Genomic DNA, 18,186 nt, shown 5'->3' on the forward strand with positions numbered 1-18,186 from the left:
ATTGCTGCCCCCTATATGTCAAGAGGACAAATAACACCTTTTCTGTTCAAATTGCCAACCCGCCACAGTGGCGTGTGTGTTGATCAAATTCACCCGCCACTTCAAATATTTACCCGCATTTGGCCGGTTGCGGGTGCTAATTTCCACCCCTGCTCTGTGCATCCATAAACGTCAAACTTGACCACTGACTTTCGACTTTATGAGTGTTCCTCTTTTGGCACATTAGAGAAAATTTAAATTTACCTTCAAACATATCACCAACAACACAGAAAAATATAAAAAGTTTATTGATTTTTTTTTTTTTAGAATTGTATATACAAAACACAGCAAAAACCAAGCATGGCCATCAAAATCATTAAATGTGAAACTGATTTTTTTTTAATTCCAATTTGCATATTTGACTTGGATTATGTTTCTAAGCTCATTGTAAAATATTGACACCTTGCAAGCCAGTTACTGTCTTAATCAGCACATTAATTTTAGTCATTTTCAGTATCAGTCATGGCTAAAGCTCGAAGAAAGGGAAAGTCATCCCAAACAATGGTTGGATCTTCCTCTGTTTCCAGAACACAATCATCACATGGCCCAAAAAAACACTGCTCCCTTGGTGTCCCATTAGATGCCACATTCTGATAGCATTTTGGACTGAAGGATTCTTCTGTTTCCACAAGGGGCTGTGTTGATTCTGAGCGCAGATAGACATGAGGCTCATCAGGGAGTGGGCTGTTGCTCGGACTAGAGAACAACACAGTAGCATAAGGAACAGAATCGCTGTTTGAACCAGAGTATTCAGGGATGAATGGTGAACCACAAATGGACTCTCCAAGATCGCTGGTGTTCTCTGTGTTGTTTAACCAGTTTTCATCTTTTTCTTGGCTCAGCTTGGTGGTCAGGTCCAGGAAGCTGAGGTGGGACAAGTAAATTGGATTTGGCTCTTCCTTGTCCCAGGAATGATGAATAAACTTCAAAAGGAAAAAATAATCAAGTCATTCATGTTTTTAATTTGTAATTGTCAGCATTCAAACTCAGACCTAAAATATGCACAAATGCAGGGCCATCTGTTTGGAGACTCCTTATCCAATTAGGATTACTGCATTTTTCCAAACAGGCAAAAAATGAGTGTAAGTGTCAACATTAAAATATCTGGCAACCCAAAGAAATCAAAGTTCTTAGCCAACTTTTATGAACACCTTAAACCTTAATAAGTATGTTGGAACAAATGCTTGTTAAGATATACAAATTTAAAAATTTTACAAATGACTTGAAATGAGAAAGTATTGGAACCCTTGCCTGGCCTTGCTTTGGTTCCTAACCTGCCTGATCCTTTGCCACGTCCCGGTCTTTATCCCCTTCTCTGTCTCTGTCCCAGTGTCAATAACAGATCACTAACACCCCAACATCTAAGTTTTAGATACATTTGGGGCAGCAAAACAAACTGTAAACATCTGTCACAGACTAACAACTTATCTATTTATTTATTTATGGCATTTACAAGAAGTTCTTTCTTGTTCCAATAAAAAAAAACAACAACATTTATTTATTTGCTAAACTCTGTTAACTCAACGAGAAGGGCCAAAGTGCCAAATGTTAAACATTAATATGCCAGAAAGCTATTTTACAGTTTGTAAATCTGTATGACTTTATTCCTTTGAAAACACTTTGCAAGTTACACATATTTTCTGATTACTGCAACTTCAGCTGTCTGTAGCAGATGTCAACTTTTCATACCTGAGTGGATTCTGATGTCCATACTTTAATGCTGCTGTTAGCTGGATCTGGAACAGCTGGCCAAATGTGCCCCTTGAGCCTTCAGATGGAGGAGCAGAAAAAGGTTTTTACAATAAAAGACATCGCAGCGTCACAGCTTTATACAGCACAATAATGAAATTACCTTTTCTTTTTGGAGAAACAAGTTATGTAGGTGATAATTATCACTAGAGTTACTCCAAAGCCAAATGCAGCTAGAATCGTAGCAACAATTACAATGTCTGAGAAAGAGAAGGGGGAAAAAAAGAACAAAAAGAAATGTCATGTTAAATGTTATTTGATAAATACATATTCTGGTCATTTCATATTTCTAAAGAGCCACTGCCAAATGAGTACCTACCAAAGGACTCGGTTTTAAAACTAATTGTTGACCCATTCAGGCTCCCGCCAAATGTGCTGACGATCATAAAAGCTTCATACCAACATTCAGTGTTGACATTTTCCAGGATCACCTTCCTTTCTTCTGGATCTGCAATTGCAACTGGTAGAAAAATCCAACATCAGAGAACATCAAGGATAAGGACATACCATACTACCAAAAAGGCCTTCAACTTCAGGCCTTTAACTTACCTTTTACAGGTCCTTTGTCATACCAGTAGATGACTTTGTAGTCTTTGATTATTCCATTCCTTTTCTCTAAAGGTATTTCATCCCAGGTAAGCTCAGCTTGTGACCTCCAGATCTTCTTAATTTGTATTTTAGGAACCATAGATGGAGCTTTTAAGAAAAAAAAAAAACATATTAGAGCTGATCTCTTCACTCCAGCTGGCTAGTAAAACAAACAACCAACAACGAAAAAAACAAAACAAAAACAGTTCTTTTCTTTCCACAAGAGGGTGTTATTTCCTTACATTTAATGTGTTGTTTGATGGATTGCACAGTTTATGTAATCTAATTTATGCCAACGCTTTCCCACTACTTTAAAGTTGAGGCAGCGTGACTTTTGCTCTTCTGTTTGCTCTTTGTGTAATCCTCTTTGGGTCTACAGTGACTTACCCTTTTGTCTCAAGTAGGCATTAACAGTCTGAGGAGGACCGATCCCATCCTTAAACCTGGGATACACAGAGATCCTGTAGGGCTTGTAGGGCTCAAAGCTGCCTATTGATGAGAGTGAAGAGGTTAGATGATAACAATGTGTACAGGTAGTTTATGCACTGGGTAATTCTTGCCCAAGAGTTATTGTTTGACTTCTTGTGAGAGAGGATGAAGAATTGATAGAATTGCAAAATGAATGGATACAAATCATCCTGACGTACCTGTTAAGACAAGGCTAGATTGATTTTTGTCCAAATTTTCAAACTGGACATGAGACAAGTTAGCTGTTAATGAAGGCTTCCATTCCACCACATATCCACTGAGGCCTGAAGGAACCACCGCTGACCATTGGATCAAAAGTGATCTGTTGTCACGAGGAACAGCTGCGACATCTAGTATCACCGATTGAGCTACAGACATTAAAGAAAGAAAAAAAACACTCTCATGGAAAAACCTGGATGATTTTCCAAACCTCCTGTATTTTTTTAAGACCCCAGTTACCTTTAGGTTGGTAAATCCGAATTGCATTGAGGGAAGATTTCCCTGCTCCATTCACAGCACGCAAATAGACCTGCTTTTCTCTTGCAGAAAGCTGGAAAGTACAGTAGTTCATGCTTGTCGAGCACACTTTCCCTCTTCCATTATTCTGTTTTCGTACTGAGACAACATACCACACATTTCGGCTGTTGGAGCTGAATTGTTTTGATGGCTAAAACAACAACAACAAAATAAATAAATAAAACAACAACATTAAAACATATTCAACAGGAGACATCTTACACTTCACCAACACAAGTGAACAATTGCAAATAAAAATGCTTCAAATTGTAACAGGTTTCAATCAGTGGTTACCTTCCAGAACAACTCTATGTTGTTTTGTTTGGATATATAATCCCTTGAAACCTTTATCCATGTGTTGAGACGTCCGGTAGGAGCTGAAAGAAAAACTTTGTTTAAAAAAACACTGAGATTCTTCTTTAAGTCTTTAGAAAGCTAAACTTTTTGTTACAGGACACTTCTGTAGATTTGCTGTCGGGGAATGCAACAAAACTCAATACTTCAGCTCATTCTGTGCTTTAAAGCAAAGCAATGGAAGATGCAGAAGATGACATTTGCTTATGTTTAAAAGACCAGGAGAAAGGAAAGAAAGGGCCAAAGATTGAAAAGTGTTTGAGTGACCAATTGATTGATCTGAGTCTTACCAGTCTCCAAGGTGACTCCAGACTTGCTGCTGCTCCACTCACTCCAGGGGCTCTGCAGGTATCGGACTCTAACCTGGGCCAGGTACTCAGTCCCATGAAGGAGACGACACTGTTCCACTGCTCTGACTGGTCTGGCTCGGTTCAGATAGATCTAGCACAAATCATGCAAAGATAAATACAAGTTTAAACATTGCAGACTTCAGGTGGTTTCTAAAACTGTTTGGATACTTAAACTGACTGCATGATATCACCTCAACTTAATCATGAATTGATTCAAACTCACTGGTGGGTCATTCCACTGGTTGCTGGCAGCTGTCCTGAATCGGACTTCCAGGCTTACGTCAAAGTAACGTAACCAATCCTGGTGACTAGGCAACTTCCACCACAGCCTCAGACATCCAGACATTCTATCCACCATTTCAATCTTCTCAATCTCAGGCGGGTCAAACTTAGCTGACAAAAAAAGAAGTATAGCTTTAAAGCAAATTGGATTTTTCTAGAATTATTTTTGTTCAGAAAGTAGCTGTTAGGCCCAGAGTTAGTGTGTCACTGTGATTACTTTTATGTTTTAATCACAAGAAGAAGCTTTTACAAAAATAAGATGTGATTTTAGAAAAACTAAGGACGTCTTGTGATGAAATACAGATTTTAAAAGGTTTATTTGTACATCTGGACAAAAAAAATAATTAATTTAGTGCAAAACAAATAGGATTTAAACTCACTTTTGAAGTTGTTCCATTTCACCTAATCCTGAATAAATAGTAATGTTGCAAAATTCATCATGTTTAGGCTTTAAATAACAAAAGTAATTGTAAAAAAGTTTTATTTTGAGTTTTACTTTTATTAAATAACAGGGCTTGTCCAAAGCTACTTTTTTTTTTTTTTTTTTTTTTTTTGAATTTTTCCCAAGTTCTCACCTGCACTAACTGGTTCTAAAATAATGGATTCTGAAGTTGCCTCTCCAAAGTCATTCTTAGCCGTCACATTTATTGTCATATCTAAAAACAGCCGAAAGTCAGTGCGAGGGATGGCATAATGATGGACTCCTGGTGGGAGTTTATATATATAGCTCAAGTCTGTGCCCCTGAAATGAAAAAAAAAAAAAGAAAAACACAATTGCAATACCTCATGAAAATATAATATTTTGCACCTAATGCATAAAATATTCTTCACACCTCACTGATTGCTTTTTTACAACTTTTTTTAGTGTTTTCATATTCACCTTATATTAGTGTGTAGGGTGTATGTTGTGAGGACGTGGGTGTCCTGCAGTCCTGGGTCCCATCTACACCTCAGGGTGTTTGGACTGGTGAAGTTTGTCTGACAGCTGAGGTTCTGTGGCGCTTCTGGTGGATCTAATCATCAAAACAAGTGATGGACAGACGTTTTACTGAAAGATACCGACAGACTGTATGTTGATCAGCTGAGTATTTCTGTTGTAGAATAACTGGCAAATTTTTAAAATGTCCTGCCATAAAGGGTGGGGGCTCATGTAATTACACATGTCTGTGTGTGTGTGTGTGTGTGTGTGTGTGTGTGTGTTCTTTTGTCTTTCTCCTAGCAGAATATCTCATGAACCAGATGTTGAATTTCAATTAAACTCTTGGAAAGTAAAAATTGAATGAAACCTCTACAACTGATTAAGTTTTTGGAGTCTACCTGATTCAAGATGGCCACCACAGTTAAGCAAACTTGGCAAACACAGAAATGGCTACAACTCACTCAGTTTTAAAGATACTGAGCTAAAATTGGGTGTAGTGGTAACAGAGTCATCATCATCAACACATACCTTGAGGACTACATATTGTGCAATTTTTTTTGCTTTAAACTTTGGCATTAAATGTCGGTATCATAAACAAGTAATACACATGTAAAACATGTAAAAGAACTTAAAATGTTTCTCACATCCAGCTCGAATCTCCATTCCTGCTACAATTTGAGACGTGGCCTTGATCCAGCAGGTAAGGACTGCCTTGGTGTGATTGAAGCTGGATATAACAACTCTGGAAACCCTGTCGCTCTCATTGGCCACAGGGCTGCCGGGAACTAAGTGAGAGCCAAGGCGCCACTCAATCTGAACAGCTTGTCCAATGACCAGAGGGCAGTCCTTTCTAATGACACAGGTGGCAGAGACAGGTGATCCCAGAGGCACAACTGAGCTCCAAATGTGGATCTTTGCACACAGTTCTGTGTCATTGTCTAGAAAAAAACAACAAAAGTTTTTAGAAAACTTATCAAATTATTAAAGGGATAGTCCAGTCATTTTTGAAGTAATGTTCTATCAAATAGCTCTTTTATCAGTTGTGACATCAGTCATAGAGCACGGAGGCTGGAGAAAAGGGCAAAAATCTTCATTCAGACAAGGGCCTGTTTTATTTCTTGATTTTCAGGCCTACAACTGTTTTAAATTTAGATTCTGTTGTTTAGATTTAGATTTCTTTCTAAAAGCAGAACTTACCACTCCTTACACCATTCACAGATGTCACCAGCATGGCCATCACTGGTATCCATGTAAATATCATCATGATTAAACCTGTTGGGCAGACATAACAAAGGGCATTTCCTTAACTCCTTAAGTACAAACTGAACAGTTTGCAGTTTCCACATCTGAGAACTCTAGTGAGCAAGAATTTGTTGCAACAACAGTGGTGCTCAGACCGAACAAATCTGTACACTGACAAGCTAGCATTTTTGTCATCTTGTGTTTGAAATGAAAGAATATTAAGAACACATAAAGCCTGTAAATTAAACATATTTCAATTCTTTTCAGACAGAACAAATAGACAGTCAAGTAACATAATACATTTTTCTTTTACATACTTAAGTAGATAAAACAAGATTTAGAGAGATAGGTTGTGCAACTTCAAAAAGAGGAACAAGTTTTGTTGTTTTGAAAAGCCTAAAATGGGAGCCGTTGGGTAAAACAGATGGAAATAATCATCAAACATACTGAGCACCAGATGTGAAATAACTAAGTGTTTCTTAAATTCAAGAATACTTTTGTGCTTTACATTACAGACACAGGTGTCACACGACTTGGAATTAATTTTAAGGACAATGTTTCTGAAATGCTTACCATATGGACATTCAAAATTCATGAAAAATCTCTTTCTGAGCTCACAAAGCATCAACAGCAACACCTGGACATGCCTTCACAGCGTGACTGTGTGTCTGTGCATAAGAAACAAAGAAAGCTGAAACAGTGTTGAATATTTTATTACGTGTTCAACAGAAATCAACAAAAAAAAATCAATAAACTATTTAGAAGCATTTGAAAGTAGTTATTTACACTATGTGTCAGTTGAAAAAGGTAATTTGTAAAAGCAATGCATTACAAAAACAGTGATGGTGACACACATTGTCCATCAGCAAACATTTTGATTTTGTGGCTATTTGACATTTTGCTGTAAAACAAGTGTTAACCACTGTTGGCAGATAAATGTAGGTGTGAGCAAAACACTTCATTTTTTCCTTCTATTTATAATATTTCTAAGAAAAGTTGAAAAAACTCAACTAATGTCCAAATAACATAAAACTGAAGCAAATTCAGCTTTGTCAGTAACTTTTTGTAGGTTTCTAAGAACCCGATGGGTTTAAAACCTCCTACGTGCAGTCTGGCTGTTTAGGATTACTTCATCAGAGACACATGTTGTGAAGACATGCAGACAAACACAAAACACAAACCCCAGTCACAAACACCACAACATTGAGTAACTTCTTGTAGTCCTCCCTTGTCTGATTCTTGCAAAAAGGTGGTAATCTAAAACCACATTTTCTTCTTTCAGATGTATGTTGACAAAATGTGTGTTATCATCAAAAGACTCTTAAAATTCACAGACTAATGACAATCTTTCCTTCAAAGGATTTGCTGTATAAAACCACATTCTGATGTTGGAGCAGATGTTTACATCTGGACCATCAATGTGCATCAGCTCCACAAGTTGAGGAAGTTTTACTTGTGATTTGTATAATTTGCAGCCATTGCTCAAGCTGTAAAATCTCCTCTCTTTGTTCAAAACAACTGAGAATTTGGTGTTTGTTATGCAATGTGACAGAAATGGAAATTCTCCCATTTTTCTTATCAGCAGTGTGCAAAAAGGCCTCCATTTTCTCTTGCTTTCCTTTTAAGAATTCACGCTCACTGCTAATGGATAATTGCTTGTGGCTGCAAAGAAAGGCAGCTGAGAAAATGAGAGGAGGAGAGAAAAGAGACAAAGAAGGAGAAAGGATTCAACTCGAAGTGTGTTGTGTCAACAAACAAATAAAAAGCATAAATTTAGTCTGTGTATTTTTTATGTGTTGGTATTAATGTTCCCAATATACAAAAGTAACAATATCTTTTGGATATATATATATATATATATATATATATATATATATATATATATATATATATATATATATATAAAATATATATAGTGTCTCCGTGAGTCATGTCACATTGTGTAAGGAAATGTTTCACTCTGGTTTCTGTTCATTTCCTTTCCCGTTGCTTTCGGGGGTTACAAAACACCCACTTTCAGGATTTGGCAATATCCTTCACTCTGAGAGCAATGACAAGCTCGCCTGTAGTTCCCTTTTTTTGGGACTTTTTTTCTCATACAACACATCGTGTTTGAAATGAGGAAAAAAAAAACAACACATTTATATTTTTTAACATCTTAGCTCTTATCTGTCACAGTGCAGTTTGTCCAAGTTCAAACACAAGGACCTTTTGTGTCAGCACATTGAAAACTCCCAGACTCTGAGAAGCACGAAGACAATTTGCTTCACATCCTCTTTTTAGATGATTAAAAAACATGAATAAAGGTTTTCCAAACCACAACATGGTACACTTCTCTAACAGACACCCTGACCTAAAGAATGTCACGATGACGACCAAACTGTCAAAATAAATGCTCCATCTAAATTTAAAAGCTACAAAATTACTGCACTTTTTATATTCATAAGAAATTTTTTTTTCAAAAGACTGTTTTAGCATTTCTATTAAAATCCTAGATTTTATTTGAACTAAGCCAAAAAGTGAACGACAAAGGACAAAAAGAAAAATAAAATGGCACAGCTACAATATAAAGTGGCCAAAAATCAGATTCATTTGAAATTAAATTAGATAAATTTTCCATTCAGCTGTCCAATGTGTACCTGAGTGACTTAAAAAAAGAAAAAAAGAGCTTTGAGAAGTTTTCATTTTCAATCTGGCACAAGTATCATAATAAAAGCAGGAGCAAATTGCTTGATGTGAAGATAAAGGAGAGCCATCAGAGAGGCTCGCCACTCACCACACAGCAGCTGCAGCCGACCGAGGAAGACAAGAGGCTCTCATCAGCCCTGATGGTACCAGATGAAACGGTGTGGCACAAAGCAGCTCAGACTGGAGGATGTAAATGTGTGCGTGTGCGTGTCAGTCGCACCACTAACATCCTTGTTTTGAATTTGTGAAACTTCACTCCTTTCCAGGAAGAAACACATGACAGATGGGGCTCTGTTATGGGAAGGAGAAGCTGGGTGGATAGATTACGAGCAAGCTTTTCGAGAACGAAAACATTGGCTTGATTGAGTTAAAGTTTCAAACATGGAAGAATTTAAATTTTTTTGCAGGTGAGATTTGCATTTTACATTGCCTTGGTTAATGAAATGATAAGAAATACGCTTTACAGTAACAAATCAGATCTTTTGAAGTGGGGTTCTGTGGAAAAGTTATGAACAATATCTTACCTGTGGCAGATAGGTTTTTGAGAGAATAAATGTGAAAAGCCCTAAAAGTTCACACCAATATTTTAAAACAAAATCTAAAATTAACAGGTAACCAGTGAAGAGACTTTAAAATTTTAAAGTTAAACTTAAAAGAGCTGTCAGTTTTTCAGATCGGGGGAAAATATTTGGTTCACACATACACTGTTTAACAAATCTTTACATTTCTGTCAGTTTTGCATTATTTAGTTTTACATTAAATCCTATAGTTAGTTGCGTGCAGACAAAGCGTCAGCAGCAGCTGGCTGTAGCACTTCTGCTGCAGCTTGGATCACTCCAGGCAAGAATATCATAATATTTCTGCCAAAATAACCATGGAAGGTGGAACTGATAGCAGTGGAGACGTTTTGAAAATGGTGTTTGCATGAACTGCTATGAAACCTTTGCGTTTGGAGCTGTTTTAAGATGGCAGGAACCCACTCTGGTCTTGTGCCCCAGGTAAGATATTTTTTGTTCATATATTTTCCACAGAGCCTCACTTTAAGAGTTCTGAACCTCTAACTAACCCATAAATGTGACTAAGTGAGGGGCCCAGGCTTTCTGCCTGAGTGATGGAGGTTTTTTCACCTTCACTCAGTGGTGTTTCCATATGATGTTAATATGGCAGCTGTCAAATGTCCTACAACGAGCATCCAGGGAGCCCTCTTTTAACAAGAATGTGATCATTCTGTCACAGGCTGACCCTTTGGTGTTAAGAGTGACCTTTTCAGTAGCAGATCTGCTTTATCACCAAGGCTGCAGCCACCTCCCTCTCTGAGCCTGTCCACACCTTCGTCAGCACGATTACAGAACAAGCTTTTAAACTGCATTGTAAGCTTTGTCTTAACTCTCCCAAGGGCACTTGAAACTGGTTGCCATATCCCATTTATTAGCTTAATAAATTGTGAAATGATTCTGTTGATGAGGCCTTATTTCAAATGGTGAGCAAAGGCTCGGGAGTAAGCGCAACCACTAAACTTTTAATCTAACAGCTGCATCTCTGCTCAGTGACTAAGCTGCCCTCAAAATCATCATGGAGGCCAGCGCTTAATCAAGAGGCCGCTGGAGGAGGAACTGAACACGCTGTGCAGCGGGTTTCTGAACAGGAATCAACGGGAGGAGAGAAAAGTAGGCACTAATTAAAAACACATTAACTGGTTATCATGAGTTGACACATTTTGCCTGATCTTATTTCCTAATCAGCAGTAATGAACAAAGTGTTCTCCATCCACTGGGTTTTACACGCAACGTTTCAGTGAGCAGTAAAATTAGCTGAGGGTCCCGGAGCTAAGCTGAACTGATGAAGCTTTGCTAGGTTTGATTACGGTTCTTGTACTGTACTTAACAGAACGCTGTTTCTCCTCTTCAGATTCTTACTCACATTAGAGATGTGGCTGTCCTCAAATTAGATACTGCCGAAAATATAATTTCATATTCATCTCCCGCTGTACAAAGAATTATTGTGGGTAACTTTAACCACATCAGCTGCAGTCATGGCTTCTGCTAACCATGAAGGCTTACATTCAAATATAAAAAATCTTTTCACTTTCTTCTATTTACAAAATGTAACCCACTCAGTTCAGTACATTTCACATATTCCCACTTTAATGAATACATTATATGCATAAATATGCATGTTTTTATTTTCTTAAAGAAAAAAAAGGAATAGGAAATTATACAACTCAAGCCTCAAAATGTTCTAGTGGTTCATGCAAAAACTATTTCATAAACTTTTACATCACATGCGCTTACACAAGACACTTACTCTAGCAGCGTACACGTAAACTTTCTGTTTTGCAACCCATATTTCACACTGAACAATCTTACCCCAGACCAATACAGTCTTTGTTAAATTCCCACAGACTTTTATGTGAATAAATGATGGAAAATAGACACAGCGGGTTTTTAAAACATAAACTGCTTTAAAATGTTTATACTTTGAGCTGCAAAAACCTATGTTTTACTGATAATTTAGCATAATAAAAAAATCTAATGTTTAATCGAAGAAATTGTACCATTTAAAAAAAAAAAGATAATTTTAAGTTTAATTTTGTTTGTATCTTTTATACCTCTTACTTTTACAACCTTTTGTTCTTTTGTCCCAACTTTAAGATGTTTTTCCATCATCAAATTCAAAATGATCTTAGTTTTTTGGAATAATGGAACAATTTCTTAGTTTAAACATTTTATATGTTTATGTCAAATTGCAAACAAAATATGGGTTTAAGAGATTTGCAAATTATTGGAATCTTTTTTTTTTTTTTTTTTTTTTTACATTTTACACAGCAGTCAAACTTTTTCAGAATTGGGTTTGTACAACAGGTAAGATATTAATAATTTATAACCCTTCTACAGAACCCCACTTCAAAAAAATATCTAAACTATAGTTTCACGCCCAAAGAAAAGCAGGACTTGTGTCTCGCTGCTGTGTCCACTGTAAGGGCTGCAAGAGTGAGCACATGAGACACTGTGTACTTGTGGGAGAGGAGAGGGTCAAACAAGCTCAGACTCACGCTCCTGCTCCTTACATGCACCCAATCCACTCCTATCTAGTACCTGTCACACACTGGCTGCAAAATGGAATTGACTATTGATTTCCCCCTTAGCACAGGTCAGTTGTGTTGGCAGGCTATAGCTGGCTCACCGAGAGCCTCGAGTGGGACAACAAGAGGAGGGCAGCATATATTGGAGGAGGAAATACAACACACTACAAATCACACAAGCACATATCCTCATTCTGGCTACCTCATTTTCTGAGTTTGTGTGAAGGGCGACAGTCGTTGCTTTGAAAGAGGTGCGTGTCATTATGTACAGTAGATGGTGCAACCCGCCCAGAGGGCTCCACACAGCTTTTATAAAACTGCAGTGGGTTTTATTATCGCCCGCCGCCGAAACGCAAAGGTTGACAATATTGTTTTTGCCTGTATTTGTGTGCTTGTCTCTCTCTTATTACAATATCCCATCAACCTCTAGAACAATTTTAATGAGAATGGCAGAAAACAGTAATTGAATGTACATCTACAATCAAGTTTCATGTCAGCTTGATTCAAGACCGCTGCCACAGCCAACTGACCTAAAAAAACACAAAAAAGGCAGTTTTAAAGATATGAAGCAAAAATTGATGCGGTACCAAGACTGATCCCAACACATATTCTGAGCACCAATAGCTTATGCAAAATATATACATATTTATATATTGCCTATAACTATTCTGAGTCAACTCTGTCTGTCTATTAGCAAAATATTTCAGAAACCATCCATCTATCCATTTTTTTACCCGCTTCTCTTTTCCAAGTCACGGGGAGCTGGTGCATATCTCCAAACTATTTCAGAAACCACCGAACAAATTTGAATGAAACTTTTATGGCTTCCACAGCTAGTTCACTTCAGAAACCACATAAATGGCTTAAACTTAGACAATTTTTTACAAATGTTGAGCTAAAATTGGGTGTGGTAGTAGGTTAGAGCCATTCCCAACACATACTCTGAGCACAACATGTCAAAATATTGCATGAGATTGTGCGTAACATTTTCCAGGACCAAAACAGCTCTGTCATTTCTATACACAAGATGATCTTAGTCTGTAACTCTAAAATGAAAGGAGCAGGAGATATGCATCCCTTCAAGGAATGCTAGGCCTTTCATTTAAAAAAATGACACATACTTCAAGTTGTTAATTAATTGACTAAAGACGATTTCTGTCAAAACACAACATAAAAATAAAACAAGAAGCATAAATAGTACCACCCCAATCTTTATTCAAGGTAAAAAAATAAACAACGAATAGGAGCCAAAAGGCTGTTCCTGCATGTGTGGCTTGTTTTTGTGTGGTCTGCAGTGATATTTATTGTTGCCGCTGCTCTTTGCTAAATGTACCAAGTGTAGCTGCCAAAGTGGCCGTCGCATGCAGCTATTTAGAAGTTCATCTCATTTGCTACTTTCAAAACACACAATAGCAGCTATTATTCAGGGCAGTACAGACAAATGAAGTTCCTGTGTTTCCATATTTTGCTCTCCGCAGCAGACATGATAAAGAGCCCAGTCACTTCCCGAGCTAGGCCAGTCTGGCTCGCAGACAAAAACTCCTGCACAAAGAAGTGTGTAGGAGTCAGCGTGGAATGGATTCTGTATCATTACAGCATTTGGAAAAATGTAAATGTGAGAAAAAATGATTCAGTTGTTCCACAATAAATACCTGTAAATATTTTATAAAACTGGAGAGAAGGATTTAGTTTACATTTGTCTCAGGGACCTTAAAAACTACAATAGACTTACCCATCAATTGTTATGCTGCTTTTTTTTATTTGCTGCAGGGATTGTCAACTGTTCAGTGCTGCCCTGAATTTATTTCAGAAACATTTTGTAGGGGTGACACGTAAAAGTAATCTCTGGTGTATTCACTCCTGACCTTTTGGGAACATTTGTTCGTCCAGTCCTGGGTAAAACATCCGTACCCTTATCTGCTGATCTGTATGTTGCTTTCTTCTGGCTCCTTTATTTTGTAGATATCAGATACATGGGGTGTTTTAGCAGAAAAACAGTCACAGCCACACTTCTTGATGTATTGCACTAAAACACACTGACCTCAACATACATTTTGCATCATCTACTGGACATTGCAGGCAGATCAGATTGACTATGAGAGAATCTTCTTCAGATAATCTTGTTTTGTGACCTACACGTGTGATCAGAAACTCCAAAGAGTCCAGACAAAATTACTAGTATATTATGAACACCTCCAGAGTTCATCAGTGAAAATGAAATGAACTTTAGATGAACTCAGGATGACACATTTTGAGTGAAAGCTGTATTCTTTGGCCCACTGTTCTCTACCAGGTGTCATTTTTCCTGTTTTTGAAGTCATACAAATAGTTATTGATCAAAGATAAGGTCACGTGGTGTCTCACAACAAAAGGTAGAAGAATAAAACTCATATTAAGAGAGGCTTTTCATTTGTTGAGAGCACATGATCAAAATATTTCATGCAAGATCTATTCTGTTTTAAATGAAGCCGAATGTGACTTCTTGTCTCTGCTGCTGAGTGAAGTCCTGTAGTTCTGCCCAGCCTGATGTCTTTATGATGTATGGCTGCTCGACCGCCTTCCTTTCTGCTCCTCACACACACACACACAAGATTGCTTTACTTTGTTCTGCCACTCATTTTCCTCAGTCCTGTTCCAAATGACTGCTCATAACCAACTCACTCTCTGCCCCCCACCAAAACTGATTGATTTATGGGGGTCGATCAGTGAATGACCTTACCCACCTGCCTTCAAACACACTCAAACTCTGTGGGTAATCAAAACCACGGGATAGAGAGACACTTTAATAATCTTTTTTAACCTCGTTCTTCATCACCCGCCCTTGAAAGGTGATGGACAGTAATTTGGTAACAGAGACAAACAAAGTCTCTCATGACTAAATGTTAATGAAACTCTCAAAGTACTCATTGGGATGTACTGATAAACCAATCAAAATGGCCACCACAGCTAATCAACATTAGCAAATACAACATTTAATTTTACCAATAGAGCTAACATTTGATGTGACCTGAGAGTCATTCACACATTAAGTGATATCTTGCAATATCGCACAAGATGGAAGATAACAGGTTGGACAAGGACAGCTTCTTCCATTTGCCCAGCTGGGGATAAATAAAGTTGAACTGAACAATGCCACCATTCTCAACACAAACTCTGGTATGAAAGGCAGCCAGGGATATGCAATTCTAGGCTTTTAATTTAATAAAATATGCAAAAGTTTGCAGGTGACCTTGTTTTTATTTTGTCTTGTCAGAACAGAACAACATGCCACCCCTTAAACATTAAAGCTATTTGTAGAAATTAGAAACACAATTTGTACTCAGAAACAGATTGTAAAACAGACTAAGGAATTGGTCAATGGCTGACCTTCTGTTAATCAACACCTGTGTAAAATATTGTGAGCCAAAAATGTTTTCTTCCCATTAGAGCCAACAGATGGCACTCTGGTAACATATAGACCTTAGTGTGTCATTTGTGAAAAGGGAAGGGAGGAAAAAATAAAATAAAGCACCATTTGGAATTTTAAGCAGTTTTATATTTAAAAAGGGAGAACATGGCTCATTTTGCAGGTACAGGTGAGGAAGCAACAATTCATGAACTTTTGTAAAAGTTCCAAATCTGAAGAGCCCCCACCCCCCCAAAAAAAACTGCATAAGATATTCTGAAGTCATGCTGTCCCCTCTTCTACCTTAGAAAAGGGCTTTCCTGGTAACCTCTGTCACAAGGACACAAACTGACAAGACAGCTATGTAGAGTCAAGCCCCTGTTTACGGCACAATTTTGAAGTCTGGCCTCGTATTCTTCAGAACTGTTTTACCTGGAACAAACAGTTTGGTGTTGAGGACTTTGGGTGGCTGGGAGCCAAGTTGGCCAGGAAACCAAATCATCTTCCTACGACCATACACAGGAGCTCTATTCCTCACTCTGTCTTTTGAGAAGAGGCGAGATGAATAAAATACGGGGGAGTCTCTCCTCGGGGTGTTCCAGGTTGGACTATTGTAAGTAGAGTGACCCCAGCTTTGGGGCACGGGGAATTCACTCAAGGGCGCGTAACGTCCATTTGGGGCAGACTCATCAACGCCAAGGTCATGCTTACTGTAGACAAACGGAAGTAGATTTGTGTGACTTCTGGGATTCAGTGTCATTGGGCCTAACTGGCTTGGGGCAGCATATTTGACCTCTTCAAAATTGGACTCCGGGGTTCTAACCGACAGTCCTCTAGGAAAGCTGTTGTGCCCGTGTGGAACTGATGTGCCACGGCTCAGCAAGAATCCATCCGAGCTCCTGGGCTGAACTTGTTCATACATCATGTCATCATAAGGGCTTCCTCTCGGTTGATTGTATCGGTGTGAGTCCCTGTTGGGTTCAGCGAATGTACCAGAACTGTAAGTTCTAGGATGCATGACATGGTGAGCTGGTGCTGAGAGATCAGGGGCTCCATGGACTCCTGGATACTCCAAACCCAAGGCAGCTGCACGAGCTACAACACACACATTTTACCAACTGCTAGCTGTGCTATTTCACTACAAAATGTCAAAAATAGCCACTAACTAGTCATTAATAAAAAAAATTGCTATATTTTTAACATACACCACACATACCTCTTGCTGTTTTAGCACAATAAGCACCTCCAGCTGACACAGAGTGGAGCACAGCAATGCTGTAAAACACACACACAAAAAATAACTTTTTAAGCCATCCAGCACATCTATGATTCTTTTTTTTTTCGTTCTTAACTAAATGAAACCTTCAGAATTAAACTACCTGAGAAAGCACCAGAGGTAGACACATTTCTGCACTGTCACCAAGAGCTTCATGACAGCACAATCCACTGAGCTACTTTCCACTCCTAAGCCCCTCTGCAGCCACACGGACTGCCTAAAACCTCGCCCCGGCTTGATTTACTAATTACAGACAGCTGGTTGTCATAGAGACCAAAACCCAACCACTGAATCCAGTCTGCCACTGGCAAACAGCTTCACTGCAGAAAATGAGTTAAAATGTGTGCCATAGCTGCTGAATTCAACAGAACACGATTTTTTTTCTTTTCTCCTTTGAGAGAAGCGAAACACAAATTTAAGGATGGCAACATGAATCAGACATCATGGTTCTGTGGATTTTTGTGCAGTATTGTAATTTGTCAATGCTTACCACTCTGCAGTGGAAGTTTGTAAATCTTTTCTCAGAATAATCCTTTGATGCCTGATCTGTTTTGTTGTATCTGGCAATCCTATGAGCTTATCTCAGATCTTTAAAAGAACAGGTAGCTAATTAAACTTTCTAACTCAGTGGACATAAAAAATATAATGGCATACAATTTCTGCACGATTACCATAACCACAACAAATCTAAAATGATCTAATTAGGTCTGACCTATTTCATTTCAAGGGCCACAGAACACAGAGAACACATGGAAGCATATATACCCTATTTTTGTTTTTCATAAACATGTATAGCTCAAGACTACATTTTGAATAAGCAGAATTTACTTTAAAAAGCAAGAACTGGATTCTTCCAGTTACAAATTGTGATAAAGAAGATGCTGAAGGCAGTGGGAGAAATGCTATAATTCACCCAAATTATTTCTGTCAGGAATGACAAGCCAAAAAGGAGCTTGATTTAATTCTGTAATTGCAAGTGCACCTTTACCCTCGTCCCATACTTGAGTAATTAATGTAGGGATCTGGAGTTTTAGCCCCGCCTTGGGGCGGCTCCTCCAGCCTTTCCCTTCACAGGTGATCCAGATCCAGCTAATGAGAACTGCTACTACTTAAGCCTTCAGCTGAGACCAGACCTTCGCTGGAGCATCAAACCTACTGGGTTAGATTCTCAGCCACAGTCGCTAACCTAAATTGGTTATTTTGTTGACTACGTTCTCTATGTACCTTGACCGCAGGTTCTTCGCCACG

The 18,186-nt window shown here is 38.2% G+C and overlaps 2 protein-coding genes across 2 annotated transcripts; both read right to left on the minus strand.

The window, feature by feature from the left end:
* Positions 1–266: 266 nt before the first annotated feature.
* csf3r (colony stimulating factor 3 receptor (granulocyte)) lies at positions 267–9,437 on the minus strand. The gene is made up of 17 exons (XM_017415275.3): positions 9,284–9,437; positions 7,081–7,175; positions 6,463–6,537; positions 5,910–6,203; positions 5,227–5,359; positions 4,922–5,088; positions 4,288–4,457; positions 4,005–4,155; positions 3,655–3,737; positions 3,304–3,511; positions 3,024–3,212; positions 2,764–2,865; positions 2,338–2,484; positions 2,108–2,248; positions 1,892–1,988; positions 1,729–1,807; positions 267–962 (listed from the first exon to the last, which is right to left on the minus strand). The coding sequence occupies exons 2-17, from the start codon at positions 7,130–7,132 to the stop codon at positions 480–482; spliced, it is 2,571 nt and encodes an 856-aa protein (XP_017270764.1). The 5' UTR covers positions 7,133–7,175; positions 9,284–9,437; the 3' UTR covers positions 267–479.
* Positions 9,438–15,840: 6,403 nt separating this feature from the next.
* On the minus strand, positions 15,841–17,156 carry LOC108235487. Its single transcript, XM_017415519.3, has 3 exons — positions 17,042–17,156; positions 16,879–16,937; positions 15,841–16,757 (listed from the first exon to the last, which is right to left on the minus strand). Exons 1-3 carry the CDS (start codon positions 17,092–17,094, stop codon positions 16,045–16,047), a joined length of 825 nt encoding a protein of 274 aa, XP_017271008.1. The 5' UTR covers positions 17,095–17,156; the 3' UTR covers positions 15,841–16,044.
* Between the last annotated feature and the right edge of the window lie 1,030 nt (positions 17,157–18,186).

Source organism: Kryptolebias marmoratus, linkage group LG16 (assembly GCF_001649575.2).
Source record: "Kryptolebias marmoratus isolate JLee-2015 linkage group LG16, ASM164957v2, whole genome shotgun sequence".
In the NCBI taxonomy this organism is placed as follows: Eukaryota; Metazoa; Chordata; class Actinopteri; order Cyprinodontiformes; family Rivulidae; genus Kryptolebias; species Kryptolebias marmoratus.